The sequence below is a fragment of the Corvus cornix genome, chromosome 3 (assembly GCF_000738735.6).
Source record: "Corvus cornix cornix isolate S_Up_H32 chromosome 3, ASM73873v5, whole genome shotgun sequence".
Classification (NCBI taxonomy): domain Eukaryota; kingdom Metazoa; phylum Chordata; class Aves; order Passeriformes; family Corvidae; genus Corvus; species Corvus cornix.
Window position 1 is genome coordinate 5,409,973 of NC_047056.1, and position 17,515 is coordinate 5,427,487.

The 17,515-nt window shown below is 40.9% G+C and overlaps 1 protein-coding gene across 9 annotated transcripts in view; it reads left to right on the forward strand.

Annotated features, from left to right (window-relative positions):
• Positions 1 to 17,515, forward strand: part of PLCB4 (phospholipase C beta 4) — a 186,790-nt gene that overhangs the window by 129,924 nt on the left and 39,351 nt on the right. For 7 of the 9 annotated variants that reach the window (XM_039569012.1, XM_039569015.1, XM_010403024.4 and 4 more), the window contains 12 exons: positions 321 to 414; positions 1,011 to 1,090; positions 1,538 to 1,622; positions 4,286 to 4,376; positions 5,507 to 5,602; positions 6,687 to 6,787; positions 8,565 to 8,600; positions 11,234 to 11,375; positions 12,024 to 12,108; positions 12,342 to 12,466; positions 14,402 to 14,453; positions 16,733 to 16,835. In XM_039569012.1, the coding sequence (XP_039424946.1) occupies positions 321 to 414; positions 1,011 to 1,090; positions 1,538 to 1,622; positions 4,286 to 4,376; positions 5,507 to 5,602; positions 6,687 to 6,787; positions 8,565 to 8,600; positions 11,234 to 11,375; positions 12,024 to 12,108; positions 12,342 to 12,466; positions 14,402 to 14,453; positions 16,733 to 16,835 (1,090 nt within the window). The remainder of the gene's footprint in view (positions 1 to 320; positions 415 to 1,010; positions 1,091 to 1,537; positions 1,623 to 4,285; positions 4,377 to 5,506; positions 5,603 to 6,686; positions 6,788 to 8,564; positions 8,601 to 11,233; positions 11,376 to 12,023; positions 12,109 to 12,341; positions 12,467 to 14,401; positions 14,454 to 16,732; positions 16,836 to 17,515) is intronic. The other 2 variants (XM_039569014.1, XM_039569016.1) reach the window with 1 other exon arrangement.

Below are 17,515 nucleotides of genomic sequence, written 5' to 3' on the forward strand. Positions count from 1 at the left end.
TTTATAATTACGAAGTTTTATGTTAATGAGAATCAGGAAATTTATGAATTCCTGCTTAATTTCTTGATTTACTAGAATGAGAGTAAGAAGAGTGGCATAGTGCTAAAGATGATGAAAACATGTTGACCCACACATGCCATGTTTAAGGTAGTTTATCCAAAGGTATAGAAGAACCCTGAAATAATACATGTACAGCTTAGAAAGAGTTCTGTAATGCCCAAAACTGATTTGCAACTTACTGCTTTGACCATCACTGCTAAAACATGTCCCAGGTAGCTCACCTGTAATGAAACACTAAGTTAATTTTTTTTGATCTCTAGGTGTGTTGAGCTGGACTGTTGGGATGGCAAAGGTGAAGACCAAGAACCAATAATAACCCATGGAAAAGCGATGTGCACAGACATTCTCTTCAAGGTAAGTGCCTGGCCTCTACACCTGGCAGCAGACCCCAGGAGAAGGCCTGGACAAGAATCCAAGCAGGGCACCCTCCCCTCCTCAGCACTGGAATGCTGCTCCCATATGATGGACTGACATGGGCAGGATTTCTGGCCCAGACCTTGGGGTTAATTTCTGACTTGCATCATACGCCCCTGTGCTCCATCTGCCTTTCCACAGAAACTGCAGGAAGCAGGCTTGCTGCCTGGGGCTCTTTGCACCACAGAATTAATATCTTCTTTGTTGTCTGAGAAGTTCCCTTACTGTGGAAAAAGCCTGAAGATGCAGGAGTTTCTCTGGGAGTAGGAATTCTCCCTGGCAATAGGTGATAGCAGCAGATCTATTGATGGTTGTGGGTGAAGGTGCCATCCTGCTGCAGGTGCAGGGAGGCTCCTGTTGGGGAGTCTAAGTTCTTGTGGGGCATGAGGAGCACACGGTTTATTCTGCTTCTCTCTTCACTTGCACATTTAAGACACAGCCCTGTGTTTCTCAGGGTGGGGTGTATAACAAATCCCTTTTGTTACGCTTTTTATTTGATCCGCTCTAACTTGAATCCCATTGTTGGATTTTTATAGGATGTAATTCAAGCCATTAAGGAAACAGCATTTGTTACATCAGAGTACCCTGTCATTCTTTCATTTGAAAATCACTGCAGGTATGTAGTGCCCATTTTTAATTTTTAAATTGTGCATTGTGTGAGAAAATGATATAGTTTAAAATACTGTGTTATGATACTTGAAAGCTGGGGGGGTATGCAGGCATACTGAATGTCACTTAATGTACTATTAATATACTAATCAATCTTTATCTAGCTTAATAATGGCAATATTTTTGTCTGTGATAAAGCTGTGAAATGTATTTGGATGTTCCATTAGCTGTGTGAGATTCAGTTATTCTACTTTTTTGGTCTTGTTAAATTCATCTGTGTCAGATAATAGTCTTTTATTGACAGTATAATTACAGTAAAGTAATACTTCTCAGTTGCAACAAGTGGGCAGTATATAATTTGGGATGTCTACATTACTTAGTATTATTCTTTTGTGCTGAGTGATAGTGATTTCTTTTTTTATATTTAAAAATTAACTGACATCATCTTTTCCAGCAAATACCAACAGTACAAGATGTCAAAATACTGTGAAGATCTTTTTGGAGATCTCCTGTTGAAGCAGCCTCTAGAAACACATCCAGTATGTTTTATTCTGCCAGTCTCCTTTTTTTTTATATTAGCTTTATTTAAAAGAGATGATAAACTGAGATCACCTTTAGTGCTGTTCGCTGCCAGTCCTGTGCTTTCAGAATTCACTAGTGGTTTTGGGTGGCTGTGCTTTTTGGTACAAACTTTTCTTTATCTGATTTGTTTAATCTCTTCTGTACAGGGCTCTGGCAGGCAGCCTGGGGAAATGCCCCCCCCTTGATGTGTGATGTAATGTTGGCACCTACATAAAATACACCACATACATTGTCTTTGCAGGTCATTCCCCACTGAAATTGCCAGTCACTGTTGAAAAACAATTAGTCATAAATTGCATTGTCTCAGCTGAAGAAACCTCTTCTTTCAGCTGCACGTTGCATGTTTCATGCTCCAGGTCAGGTCCTGCAGTCTAGGTGGCCCCACTACTGCATTAAGAATCAAATTAAGCACCAGGAGTTTCCTGCAGTCTCGTTTGGACTCTTGAGTGCACTGTAATCTGCATGCACTTCACTCTCCTGCATGGCAGGAAATAACAACAGACATTCCTTTACAAACACAGTATTTGAGATTTCAACAGCTCGCTACGCAGCGCCTGCAACTCCTCCTCCAGACCTTCCTTGCTCCTTACAATGAGCTCACTGTGTGCCAGCAATAACCTAAAGCTTGCAGATGCTCTGTAGTGCTGTGGGGGACCACAGCAAGGAGGATTCTGCCTTTCCTTTCAGCTCCATGTGACCCTGGCAAAGGGGGCTCCTGGCATTAGCATCCCTAGAGCTTTGCTTTTCCTGGCTTTCCTTGCATGTTTCAGGGGCAGCAGCACACAAGGTTTGATGAAAGTCAGGTGGTTGCCCTGAAAAGTGCATCCCAAAGAACGAAATCTGCAGTGTTGCCCTGTGATGTTTGTAGCACGCTGCCACATCCCTCACAAAAAGGTGCTTCCAGCAGCTCTCTGAGAAGCCTAAAATAGAGCTGGCCAAAGGCTGCCGTGCTTCTACCTCAGGGTGCAGTATTTAGCCTCAGCTGCCTGTGCTCTGTAGCACTGCTGAGCCTTCTGCATTTTGTGTCCTTTCCTCCTCGTGGGTGAATTCAGCCCCCAGCTGCTCCCAAAGCAAACACTGCAGAGATGGCAGGAGGAGCTTGGAACGTGTCCTTTGCAAGTGCTTGGATCTGGATAACCTGGGCTAGTGACTGACGGGGACAGACTTAGGAGAGACATGGTGCTTGGCTGAAGCAGATTTGGTTTTAAGAAAAAAGCAAATATTTGTCCAAATGGGCATCCAAGTATGGTCTTGTTAGGGGATACAGCCTGGCATCCTGGAAGCCTGGCATAAATGAGCTCTGCGGCACTGACATCTAGTGGAGTTACAGCCCCAGTTCTGTCGGGAGCAAATGTGTTCTCTTCATCCAACTTGCTTAAACTCCCTGCCTGAGCCAGCCTGGTGGGTGTGGAGAATCCTTACCCTCCCACAAGGAGGTTTGCACCCATTCGCCTGGGGTTGGCTTGATATGGGTTTGTTTTTTGGGTTTTTTTTGCTGGGTGGTTATTTGTCACCTCTGCTGTTTTTATTTGGTTTCAAGTCGTGGTGCTTTGTTTTTTTGTTTGTTCACCGGGAATGCTGCTTCTCTGCAGCTCAGATTTGGATTTAGAGATAAGAATATCTGAATAATTCTTGTAAGAATTGTCACTATTTATGGAAGTACCTTCAGCTCCTTCATTTAGGCTTCACTGAAAAACCCCAGTCTGTTTGGTGCTAAGAATGCCAGGTTGTGGGTTCAATCTGTGTAAGGGCCATTCACTTGAGAGTTGGACTCAAATGATCCTTTCGGGTCCCTTCCAACTCAGAATATTCTGTGATTATACCAGCAACTGCCTGAATAATATTCTTATCAAGCCTGAGGTGGAGAGGGTGCTAATTACCATACCCAAGTGTCTGTTTTGTAGCCTCAATGATGTGATGGGGCTTAAATGAGAGGATTTAGTACTTTTTCTCTGCTCTCAATCTTCTTCTCCTTCCCCACGCTGGAACAAGCTTTTAGTAGAACTTCCTTGTGTATGTGAAACTTGCCCTTTGCCTTTCACAAATACTGAATTTGTGACCCTGCTGGCAAACCCAGTCCCCATTACGTAGCTGAGGACTGGGTAGTTTTCCATTCCCCAGTGCCAGTCCATTTCCACTCTCCAGGCGTGCATGGGCTGCCTCACTTGGGTTACTGCAGCTTGAGGGGACCATAAAAGGTGACTTATTTAGAGATCAACTGGTAACAGGCTAAGCTGTGGCTTGGGCTGTGTGAGCCATAGGGAGGGAGGGAAAGCAGGAATTCCTGAGATGAGGAGCTGCAGGTCACATCCACACCCCCTGCTAGGCAGGAGAAAGGGGAAAATGTTTAGAGCAGTGCAGCAGGGGCTGGCACAGGCTGGGGACCCGAGTACTGGCTTCATCCAGCAGCTTTACCTGAGCACAGCTTTCCCCGGGGATAGGGGAGAAGCAGAGGAAACTGTGTAACTGCAGGCACACAACCTCCTGGGGTTGTGCCTGAGGTGGCACTGCTTGTTAACTGCCCCATAGTATCACTGTCCTACAGTCCAAATCCTAAGCAGGGATACAGAGAGGCCAAATAGCTGTTCTCATCAAGCATTTTCTTTGAATTGTTTTACAGCTTGAACAAGGTAAAGCCTTACCATCTCCTAATGACCTCAAAAGAAAGATTCTCATAAAGAATAAAAGGCTGAAACCTGAAGTAGAAAAGAGTAAGTAAAGTTTGTCAAACAATAAATAAGTGAAACTCCAGATCACTACAAACAGACTTCGTTACTAGAGTTTCCAAATTGTTTGTACTTTAGTGTTGGAAGAATATGAATTACATGTAAATAACATCTTGTTTGCCCTGGTGTTTCATGTGAGTGCCAGAGTCTAGGCCTTGATATCAGCATGCTGCACAGGCACAGACAGACCCAGAAATGTAATCCTGGGACTTTATCAAACTGCTGGTTGAGCTAAAATATAAGGCAGATAGAATCTCTTGTAAATTCTGCCTACACTGGTCTGGTTGCATTGCTGTGTTTTTTCCAGGATAAGCATGAAATGAAATGGAATTTCAAATTGCTCTTCTTGCTGTTGTTGCCAGTTCTGATATTTATCTTCTTTTCAGTAACAATAATGTTGCTGTATTAGTTTCCAGTATGGCTGTAATGATAAACCCTGGTCCTTCTCCGTTCAAAGATAAGCACCCCGACCTTGCACTGGCTTCAGTCATACGTGGCTGTGCTCCTCCTGTCTAACTGAAATGCCCATGGAAACACAATCGAAAATCCAAGCACTTTGCCTCCATTTGCATGGATCAAGCACCGAAGAGACAGCTGTCTGTTTATTCTGTGAGCAAGTAATGTGCTTGCTCCAAAGACCTTTGAAGTTTGTGGAAATTTAGGAGGAATTTCTTCACGGAAAGGGTGATTAGGCATTGGAGTGGGCTCTCCAGAGAGGTGGTGGAGTTACCATCCCTGGAGGTGTTTAAGGAAAGACTGGACGTGACACTCAGAGCACTGCTCTGGTTGATGAGGTGGTGTTGAGTCAAAGGACTCGATGATCTCAGAGGCCTTTTGCAATCTCATTAATACTGTGCTTCTGTGAAACATTCTCCTTAACTTCAGTGAGCTTTGGATACAGCCCTTACTGACCACTTTTCATACCTAACATCAGTCTGTGTTTAATGATGCTCCTTGCTCTGTAAAATTTTATTACTAATTGAAAAGTCAGAGAACTCATTAAATAGAAGTAGATCTGAGGCTCGGAGAATCATTTGTGATGGTTCTCTTGTATTTCTTTGTGCTACAAATAGTTCATGTCACGACTAATTTGATTTTATTTTTCATATTAACAGAACAGCTTGATGCTCTGAAAAAGATGATGGAGGCTGGGGAAACTGCAGCTCCTGTAAATATCCTGGAGGATGATAACGAAGAGGAAATAGAAAGCGGTGAGAATTTCCTGGAGAAGGGCTCTCAGACATTGCCTGTGGTAGATCAGTGGGTTGGGTGCACCTTACCCACGTGCCTGTGGTCTGTGGCAGCAGCAGCATGTCTGGGCTCCATGCAGGACCATTTGTACAGACCCCAGCCTTGCCACTTCATCCCAGACAATTTCAATTTCCATTTACTGTTCAGAAGTTATATTAGAGCACCAACCAAGTCAGATTTTCATTGTCTGTGAGAGAAAGACTAAGAAGTTGTGATCTTTGCTATGAAAACACATACTGTCACTGTGTTTAACACTTGTGTCAACATCAGCGGGGATTATTGCATTGTAGTTTCTAAGGATAAAATGAGGAGTAGGGTTTTTCTTGCCAAACCTCAGATATCTTCAGTGTAAATGTCTGGCTCTGAGCCAGTGATATGGCCAGCAGAGAAAAATACACCTGTTTAGGGTGTGATCCACCCTGTCTGTTTTAAATGTCCAGCTTCAGAAGATGTAAATCATGTGCTGTCTGCAAGTGTCTGAACCACAGAACTTGTCTGTGACCTCTGTCATAGTGAATGTCCCAGCTTTAGCCTACCACTTGGTCTTCTCATATATTTTATATTTTTTTTCCTTTACTTTTTAGCTTCAAGTACTGTAGGTTCTAATGGAGAATCACCTTAAAAGCAAAAGAGAACAATTCCCTATAGTGGGGGCACACAAGGAGTCTGACAGTGCGCACCAGAAGCCCGGACACTGGCATCTTCTTAGATCTTTGTTTAAAGAACTCTCTCATCAGTTCTTGTTATTTCCCCAAGGCTATTTGCTTTTTTTTACACTTTTGCTAAGCAAGTTACTGATTACTTCAAAAATACAGCAAATAAGATTTCTCTTACTAACCATCTCAGGCCTTAGCTGTAATTTACGACACTTGGAAACAGTTAACAGTAACTAACTCTTAGAAATCTAATACCCTCAATTTTATTCCTGTTTCTAAAAAATACCAAACCCAAACCTGTGAATTCAACTGTCATTTGTTTCATGCCTTGCAAAAAAACCAGCAGTTGCTGTGGTTTTTGCACTGATCCTTTTTGTTTTCTGTGCAGCTGACCAGGAAGAAGAAGCTCATCCCGAGTACAAGTTTGGAAGTGACCTTACTGTAGATGATTACAGTCAAAAAGAAGCTGTTGCCATCAGTGTCAAAAAGGTAGGATTGCTTCTTTCATATATATTCTTATGAAAACTTTCCATGGAGGTTGTTGCAAAAGTCACTCTGCTTTTTGGAAACATCAGAGCACTTGTTGTCAGAAGATTCAAACCTGAGATCTTCACCAGGTGCCCCTTACCTTTAGGTTCATGAGAACACAAAGCTTTGTAGCCAAAAATACTCTCCCCTTGTTCAGACAGGATATACTCATTGAGGAAACAGAATCAGTATGTAGGAAACAGCATACAGGTGGGGGGTTTAATCAAAAATACTAATTAAATGCAGCAAGCAGTTTCCTGCTCCAGCCTCTGATATTTTACTTTGCATCTCAGGTGCAGAATCCTAATAAGAGGTGGAACATCAGCTTCCTTGCTCAGCAGTATTTTTGCGGGGCTGCATTCTGTGTCTTCATTGCAGGGTTTTCCTCCATTATTTTTTGTGGTTAACCCTTAGGGTAGGTTCTCTCTTCCACCCACAGCAGTGAATGCAAAATAGGACAATAACTCCCATTGGGGTGGTGTGGCAGGGGGGCTCTATCAGGCAGCCAGCTGGCAGACAGGGAAAGAGTTCTCTTTATTCCACTCATACCTGACAATTGCAATTTATCAGTCTGTGCTCAGTAACTTGAATATTACTTGATGGTAATTAGATACAGAATATTAGAATTCAGAACTCAGCTGCTCTGGCAATGAAGGCATTAGTGCTGCTTGCTACAGAGAAAACCCCACATGTGAGGGCTAAGGTACCTTAGCAGATCATGCTCCTCTGTCACTCAAGTATTTTGGCCACTTCTTCCCTCCTGCTTGGTTTCCTTTGGATCTTGCTCCAGATAGAAGTGTAGGTGTGGAAAATAGCAGTGTGTCTGTAGCAGTACCAGAGACATCAGACCTGCTTTCTGTGTATCTCTTCAAGTCAACATCTTTGCTTCTTCAGGACTTTCATGGATCCTCCCACTGAAGTATCTTTTCACTTCTTTCCTTCTTTAGGACTTCCATGGATCCTCCCACTGAAGTATCATTTCACTTCTTTGCTTTAGGGCAGTTTCATTTACTAAGTCAGCTGGTCCTTAACTATCTGGATGTTTTGGGGTGTTTTGGTTGGGTGGGGGTTTTTTGTTGTTGTTTTGAGGATTGGTTTTTTGTTTCCAGATTAGTCCCTCATCCTCAGCACATGTCCTTGGGTAACTTCTCTGCTTCTTTGCTGATCAGTGACTTGATCTTTATTCTGTAGGAATGTACATTCAGTGCCAAGACAATATTTATCTAAGATTCTAAGTAGTGGTAGCTTTTAACTGAAAGCAGACATCAGACTGCGCTGTTACAAATAACATCTTGAGACAGGCCTTCTCCAATGTGGACATTTCAAGCACAGTTTACAGCGCTCTTAGCCCTTCAGTTTTCAGAGCCTGGCAGTTTGCACATCTAGATCAGATGATCTTTATTGTGGTATCGTTATCTGGGTGTGTTATTCCTTCATTCTTCTCTGAAACTTCCTGTCCCCAACATCTAGTGATAGCTCTGGTTTACGCTTACCTGTCTGGCATCCTTCATCCTATTCCCATGGCTAGCCAGCTGTTGAGTTTCATTCTTGTGTACCCAAATTTGGAAGAGACTACAAATTTTTGAAAGTGTATGAGGCAGATGAGCCATGCAGGAAGGTGGAAAAGGGTTTACTTTTTGCTAAATGCATTCATTTTTTGAGGGTTTTTTTCTCCGTACTGTGAGTGTTTCCTGTTGCTTTTTCTTTGGGTAATGTATATATATTTTTTTTCCCTTAGGCTGTTGAAGATTCTGAGCAAGAAAACAATAAAAAGGTGACACAGGATGTTATGTAGTTTATTTTATTGCTTTATATTTTATATATAACATGCATATTACTTACCATGCATTTTCAGTGGTTTAACAATTTTAAGCTCAGTTTCACTGCACCTAGTTTTGAAAGTGACTCTATCTCCTTTTGTCCTCTAGGGTTTCTTCTGCTATATTTTTATACTGGGGTTAGGGCTGTCAGAAAATTTGGGGACAGAGAGGAATGCATGACCTTTGCCTGCTTAGAAGTGTCTGATCTCAGTCTCCGGTGTCATGCACTGGGAACCCAGTTCTCTGAATGGTGTTGAGATGTATCATCCCTGCTTTATTTTTTCCTCTGCCCTTACCCTGACTGCACTTTGTTTTCCTCTCTCTTTTTCCTCCTTTTGCTTTCCCTTGGGACTTCTGCATTTATCTTCTCCCAGGAATCCCTTCTGTAAGACTCTTCCCACCTCTTTCCACTCTCCTCCTCCTCCTCTTCTCTCATTCAAGCTGCTCCTGTTCCTAACCACACTTTGTTTCAGTCTGTGTTGTTTTCTAAGTGGGTTCTGCTTCTTTTCTTGAGGGATGGGGAGGTGTAAATAACATGGAGATCAACTTTTCCCTTTTGTCTTCTCTATCCCCTAACAGGGTCGTGTGCTGTTGTAACCATTCCTTTGTTTCTGTAGGCTTTAAGAAGCATTCCATCCTTTCCCCTTTCTTAATTCATAGTTTTAAAGTTGTGAACAGGGCAGAGTATAGCCCTACTCCAAAAATGAAGGGTCTGCAAGTGAGTAAGATAAAATCAATGGGTAGTAAGTACATTGTCTTGGGACACTGTCTTTTGAGGCAAAGTGTCGCTGGTGCAGTCATAGAGCTGTACCTGCAGGCTACCATTGCCTGGGCACTGAGGCATCATAATCCCTTTGACTCCCTTTTCCCTGTGGTTCCTTTAGGTGTAGGTGTGGATGGATCAAGATAGGCAGATTATGATCAGCTGTTCTGAGCAGTCAACAGGAGGTACATTAAAGAACCCTGGGTTTTAGAAGATGGGTGGTCAGTTCTTCCTGAGTTACTGGCCTTTCCAAAGTTAAGATGGTGAAAAGAACTGGTTTCATTGAGTAAATTTTGCCTGAATTTGACCTAAGTTCTAGTAACAGCTATTGACCTAGCAACAAAAAAATATGCCTGTTTTCTACTAACACAGGGATGTACCCCTTGGCATATTTTGGAATCAGATCTGTGAACCCTCAATATGCACATTTCTGAAAAGCAGTTGGGTTGAGCCCTGATGATCAGCATTAAAATATGGTGTCAGTTTGATTTCGTGGGCTGCTGGAAGTTTAATTCCATCTAAAATGCACATACAGCAATGTGTACCTGGACTTGTTCTGCTAGCTCAGTAATTCTATGCAGTCAGAAAATTGTGTTCCTTGTGACTATAATCATCTTATCCGAAGGCATAAATGGTTCCACTTCCCATGGTTTGCATTCTTTGAGATGTGTCTGCACTGTCTGGCAGGCAGAGGTGCCATAATGCTGGCAAGTGGGTTCATTTTCCTTTACTCTCCCATCTCAGGGAGTAAACGAGTTGCTGTAGTGTAGGTTCTGTGAGCTGCATTATCCTCCAAGCCCAGAAAGGGCTTGGTGGCACTGCCTCTTACTGACTATTTCCTGAGACAGTAATGAGGGAGAACTTGCTGGCAAACACGAGCTGCAGTCTGAAAATAAAAAGCAGCACTGTACAAATTTTTGAATACACTTCGTACTTTCCAGCAGAAGTTCACTGTCAGCCTACAGTCAGATTTTTTTGGTCACTGGTTCACTGGTAGGAGAACAACCAAAAATGCATGTGTGGGAAAAACATGAATTTGCAGAGATTGCTTAGCTTGACAGAGATTTTTTGTTTGCTTTTTCATTTCAGTGAAAAGAATGTGTTTCAAACTGGTTTAGGGAAAGGAAAATGTTGGACAGGTAGATCCAGTTAAGAAGTGCTTCCTGATGTGGGTTTCTAGCAGATGGGATACTTGTAGAAGACTTGAAGTTCTATTATAAATAAAGTGCATATTTGTATAGGTGATGGATTCAGATTTTTATCAGTTGAAGTGGATAAGAATATGAACTTGGTACTGTGTCTCTTGTTGGTCTTGTGACATCTGTTTGTCCAGTGAAGGATGTCATCTCTACATTTTGGTTTGCTTCTGTTAGTAAAGTTTAATAGCGGAACCTTATTTGTGTTTTGATGTTGAGGAAGTTCTACTGAGCGCCAAGTATACACAGTTTCTATTAGAAAATGCTTATTAAATCACAATTTTTTGGAATTTATTTGACAAAGATGGATCGTTATCTCCCAGCGTTGTTCAGTCTGTTGGAATATTTAGCTTTTATCCCAGTGTTATCCTACTAACTTCATGTAATATTTACCCACTGCTTAGGAGCTTTTCTATCATCAGCCCTGTTGCATGCATCCTGTAACATTGAGAGTCTTTTATCAGCAAGAAAATAAATCTTAACTTTTCACACTAAACTTCCACTTGTATTAATTTGCACTGTCTTTAACCTTCTGCAGATTTGGGTATAATTTTGTCCCACCTTTGAAAAACCCAACAACAGTGTTTGCACACAGAAATGGTGATTGTTCTTTTTAATGTGTTTTCAGGGTTTAGTAACTGTGGAAGATGAACAAGCGTGGATGGCATCTTACAAATATGTAGGTGCCACAACCAATATACATCCATATTTATCAACAATGGTCAACTATGCTCAACCTGTAAAATTTCAAGGTTTCGATGTAGCAGAAGGTAACATAAAAGGTTGAATGAAATACAAGTATTTGCTTAACCTAGGTAGTTTTTTAATCTCTACATTTCTTGAGTTTAGAAATAAAGGCATAAGAGTCTTTTATAGTTTAATGACCATCATCAGTATGTTTGTAGACCTGTTTCCTTGAATGTAAAGTTAGCATGTTATTCCATTAGTCATCCACACGGAGTCGCTAAATTACTGGGAGAATATGAAGCTGTTGAGGTTGGCTCTATTCCGTGGGCCTTTCCAACTAAGATGCTTTATTTTTAGTTCCTCTTTCTCTGCAGTAAGGTGAGCACGACTGTCACAGTGATCAGCAGTGAGCTGATACTGCACACCAGACCATTTATCATTCGGTTTGCCTTATCTACCACACAATGCAGGCTCTGAATAACAATCTTGTCCTAAACAAAAAATGAAAGTTTTGTTGGTTTCCCAAGAAGTGAAACAGAAAAGCAAGTCAGAAATACTATGAAATTTCTCATCACTGTAATTTGATTCTGCAAAATTTCTTATCACTATAATTTGATTCTATTTGATAATGGAGAAAGAGACCAAAAATATCCTGCTGTTATAGTGCATGATTTTGAGTTTTGATTTGTCATTACAGAGGTGTTTTAAAATGTCTTGTCTTCTCTTTCTAGAGCGCAATATTCACCATAACATGTCCTCTTTCAATGAATCAGTCGGACTAGGGTATTTGAAGACTCATGCCATTGAGTTTGTGAAGTATCCTTTCACCTCCTCATCCCACTTTTCTACCAATCCTAAAATAAACCAGTGCACCTTTCTAGATTTGGTGTTGCATGTCTACAAAGGAAAAGGGGAAGTACCTCATGGAAGGAGAAAGAGTAAGATTAACATAAAGAAGTGTGTTTTGATGTTGAAATACTGAAGATACCAGGACACGACTCTACATTTCTATGATGTTTTTATTTCATTTTCCTTGATGAATTCTATAGTTACAATAAACGACAAATGAGTCGGATATACCCAAAGGGAGGCCGTGTGGATTCCAGTAATTACATGCCTCAAATTTTCTGGAACGCTGGCTGCCAGATGGTCTCACTGAACTATCAGACCCCAGGTACGCAGCAATGACCAGTGAACCTCAATCCTGAAGAATGGCTTGGGCAGTAACTCTCCAACAGATGCCATGGATTTGCTTCTGGCATTTTTTGAGGAAGCAGACATATGGCTAAATAATACAGTGGGGTGGAATTACAGAAGCGTAAGACAAGGAGCAGTAAAACCAGCCATACACAGAAGGAAAATTCAGTCCCCTTTATTGAAAAATAATGGAGTACTGCATCTTCTCACAGAAATGGTTTTTATTAACAAAAAGTGTTAATTACAGGGAAATCAGTGCCTTCGCAAGACAGAGGTCTGGCACAGTTGGGTGCATGTCCGCAAAGCAAAGATGGAGTGCAGAGATTAAGATGGTAAAGAGTAATGACTGTGTGACAAATGCATCTCTAGTCCAGTTATTGGGAAGTGTTAGGAGTCATGTGCTCAGCAGCAGAGGATGGGGTCTGAGATCCCAGTTGAGGGAATGATGCCAGGGAATGGGAATGCCTCTCCGCAGGGTGGTCTGAGAGGAGATGCATTGTTCCTGTTCAATGAAGGTGTGAGTGTAGCAGGGCAGGCTTTTTGTTGTTTTGATTGGGTTTTTTAATTTATCTAGGAATGTCTTGAGTCATGTATATGTAACAGACCAGTTTTCCATTGCCTTTTTCTGGCTGTGGCAGTGCTTTTGTGCTTGCTTCCCCCTCCCTGCACTGTGTCTTTGGTACTGCAGACACTTCTCATGGCCATACCCTGAGTTCTGTCCTCCAAAGCTGTGCCCCAGTTTCACCAGCTGAAGAGGGAGGAGAAGGGATACACTAGAATACACTGTTTTAGAGCACTCCACTGGACATGATAGGGAGGCTGGAGCAGAAATACAAACCTCACTCTGCTCCCAGCACTGCCTCCACCTACTGCATGTCATTTCCAACCCCTTTATGTTGCAAATTAAGAGTAGTAATTGTATAAGTGGAAGTGAGCAACTTTCCTGTACTCCTCTTTTGTGATCCAGCTGTGTTGTCAAGATGAAGATGATTGAGGAAATAAAAACTACAGCTGCCCAGTAAATCCAGTAATAACTGGTATAGGCATATGACAGTCTTGTATTTTGTGTATCAGAGAACCAACAGAACAGATTTTGTTCCCTTTGAAGGTACAGTCCATTGGGCAGGAGAAAGACCTGTTTTATTGCTCTAGTGTAAGTAGAAACCTGCAGAAAAGCATTTATTTTTTACGAAGTTCTGGAGAGGGTTGGATGAGAGGGAGGTTATTACAGGTTTATTATACGTCTTGCTATACAAGTGCCGTAACAATGCACTCACTAAAACTCACATGCTTTAAATGTTGAAACTAAGCAATGCTGCTGTGATCTTTGTGGGGTTTTTTGTGTGGTATTTTATTCAACTAAGTCCACAGAAAACCAGTGGGATATGCATCTCACTTTCTTTAAAACAGGATACAGACAGCTTCATCAGAGGTAGTGGTCTGTGGTCATTGTGAAGAAATACATTCTTCAAAGATGTCTCCTCTAGTATATTTTTTATTCTGAGGTTATTTGTACTGTTAAGGCTCCTGTATCCCTCTGTTATGCAAAGTGATCTGCAGTAATGGAGACATCTGTAGTGTAGATACCAAAAGTTAGATGATGGAAATCACATCCCGGGCGCTTAACATGCCCACAGTCTGTTGCTTCCCTGCTTGCCAGGTGTGTTTGAATTCAGGGAAAGACTGTTTCCTAAGCACAGCATGGACTTCAGAGTGCTTGGTAAAGCTGTTATTCCTGTGAAGAAATACGAAGTTTTCCCATTGCTTCCTTTTATTTCTTGGATGTGTTTTACATGCATTAAATTTATTTTTTATTTAAACTGATTTTTCTGGACAAACAGTCTTATTTTCTGATTTAGTTTGTGATCTGCGTTATTCAGCAGGGAAGTTAGTAAATTTTCTCTCTTGGCAGATTTAGCAATGCAGTTGAATCAAGGAAAATTTGAGTACAATGGATCGTGCGGGTGAGTGATATGGTTTAAACTGTTGTCACTGTGTATCACAGTCCTTTACGAAGGTTTAATAAAATTTTGTCACTACTAATTATGTGTTGCAAAAGGAAAATGGGATGCTAGGTGAAGAGTAGAAATTAGCAGAGTTCAGGGAGAATTATCCCCCATAAGGAGGTATTCTAATGAAACATGCTTTTAAGTATGCCCAGTTTTTAAATGAGCAAGAAGAGGCTTTGCATTCATATTATGAAGATCATGAATACACAGTTATTTAAATACATCTCCACCTTCTGTTCTCAGCCTTTCTTTGAAGATATGCCTCTGAATGGAGATTCATTGCACAGTTCACGGAACTGCCAAATTTGCTTGGACAAGTGGAGTCTGAATACATAGGGGACATTTTTTTAGTCTGTGTACTCTTAATTGGAGTACAGATTTCACGGAGAATACTGAAGTGTTTCATCTAAGTTCTTGGTCATGATTTTTGCATGACAAAGGACGTTCAAGTGATGCTGATGGATTTTTCTCAAATGTTGAGTATCTACCTTTATAGGACAGACTGATCATTAACATCAGGAAAAAAGGAGAAGTTTCATAAATCACAGGAAATGACAGTCCAGAAACGTGAAAATCTGCAAACTCATCCTGGGAAGGAGCTACTCTTTTACTACTGCAGATCTTATTCAGAAAGACATCTGAGTAGATGAAGCTTGGTAAAATTCCTCATTTGCAGAATGGGCACACAGTGCTTGGCCATTCCATGCCTTTATTGCAGTTGTGAGCACCCCAGAAGAGGCTCTTAGGGGGGCTTTGACAAAGATGCAGTCTCTCTAATTTCAATCAAAATAACAAGAATAGAAGAAAACCAAAGCTTTCTTCTGGCAGAGTTTGGTTCCTTTCTTGTTGGACCCACCAGCTTAGTAAAAGACTACCTGCTTGCTTTGGCCAAATTCTCTGAAGGACAGGCAAAATTATCAACTAAATTCCTGGATTCTTACATCAGTTTTTTGATACTAAAGCAGTGTAGTGGTAATGCATGGTAATATTTTAATATGCATTGGAAATGTGGTGGTGTTTCAGTCACAGAAAGGAAATGAAAAGCTGAACATTTCCTTCTGCCTGTACTCCTCTTTTCTCAGACCTGCAGCTTTCGTGCTGATGAAACAAGATCAAGCCACACTGGTTTCAGCATTTTTTTATTTCAGCAGGCTGAAAACAGAGGCTAAGGATGTTTCCAGTAATTGCCTTCTGCCCCAACCTACTTTAAATTAACAGAATACTAGGAAATCACATTCCTAATGGAAGAAAAACATTTTTAATGGAAGAAAAAGGAGTAATACTACTTTCAAATAGAAAGCATGTTATTACAAAACGGGAGAAAACATTGACATTCTTTCCACTGGAATTTTTCTAGCACATTTTAATTCTGAATTCTGTCTAGGCCTTTATAATATTGTGTACCAGTGATTCACTGGAGAGACTAAGGGTGGATAAAAATTAATCTTCCAGCAGCTTTGTCTGTCAGGGTTGCAGAATTAGCAAGATTTTTCTAGTTACACATTTTCTTCCATGAGTGGAAGGGAATGTCTGTAACGTGCAGCTTTTCTGTGATCAACTGCTGTTTCATTTTGATGGCAGAATCCTTGGGTTTTGGTGCATCAGAGCACATATTGGCTTCACTGATATGTTGATCTAGTGTAAGGTACTCAGGGAGGTCTCGTAAGTGTTATTGTGGTGGTACCTTTCATGCTGCTATAATTAACAATCTGTCAGCACTGACATTATCAGTTGTTTCCCCCAAGGTTTCATAACCACAATGAAAAAATTAGCTTCAAGCTGAAATTCAGTGTATGAGTCTTGAACTCTAAGGAACTGCTTCACTTGGAAAAATAAAATTGAAAAATTCCTCTGTGTTTTTCCAAAGTGTTAAAGTATTAAAACAAATGAGACCATCTGTGTTTTATTATATGGTAACTCCCTGTATATTTAAACTGTATTATTCAGTTGATTTGAAATGTCCTTGACTGTATTACATTTATTTTTATCTTAAAATCCAGGCTTGATTTCATCTCTCAGTAGCTGGTAATTCAAAATGAAGATTAATATTTATCCATGTTCCAGACAACCATAATACTTCCTTTTACTTCCTCACACTTGCAGCTGGGATGAGTCTGTATTTTACAGTGCTGTAGGAGAGTTCATTGTTTAAAGGCAGAACATCCATTTCATTTGTATTTAATACAATTTTAATTTCCACTCAAGAATAATCTCCTTTTTTTCCTTGAAATAAGGTATCTACTAAAGCCAGATTTCATGCGTCGACCAGACAGGACGTTTGACCCGTTCTCTGAAACTCCTGTAGATGGTGTCATTGCTGCAACATGTTCTGTCCAGGTAAAACAGCCACAGACAGCTGTCATCACATCCAAAAGCACATTTAAAATCAGCAGAAACAGGACATATACAGTGAATGTGCTTGGGCTGTGTAGATTTCAGCAAATTGTTTCCGCTGGTTTGTTTTTTTTATTGCTGGCTAAGATGCCTTTGTTTACCTGATCTGAGTGGAACATGATAGAATTAGAAATTATGTGTTATTACACATTGTCATATTCTAACAGCCTTCATGGTCTTTTTGAAATATATGAGCCCACACTAATGGATAAAGGAGTGAAGTTCATTCCCATGTACAATGTGAAATTGCACAACATCACTTGTCACCACAGAGCAGGGAGGAATCCAAGCACACATGGACAGGATTCTTTCAAAGTGAGTAGAGAAAAATACTTGATGTGAGGCAGGCCCTTACTTTGGAGTTATCTATGAGTAACAAAGTCCATAAAGCTCCTCTTGTAGTTCTAAAGCACGGTCAGGTATCAAATTTTGGAAGGAGACTGATGATTGTAAAACCTGTTTTGTGAGCAAGAGACTTCAGCTTTCATTTAGCATTTTCCATGTGCTGCATTTGAATGTCACACCCTCTGTGGCCAAGCATTCCTCATGAATTCTAGATGTTGAACTAAGTTCCATTTGCGCCTCTAGAAGAATAAACATGTTTTATTAATGCTGTTTTTCTT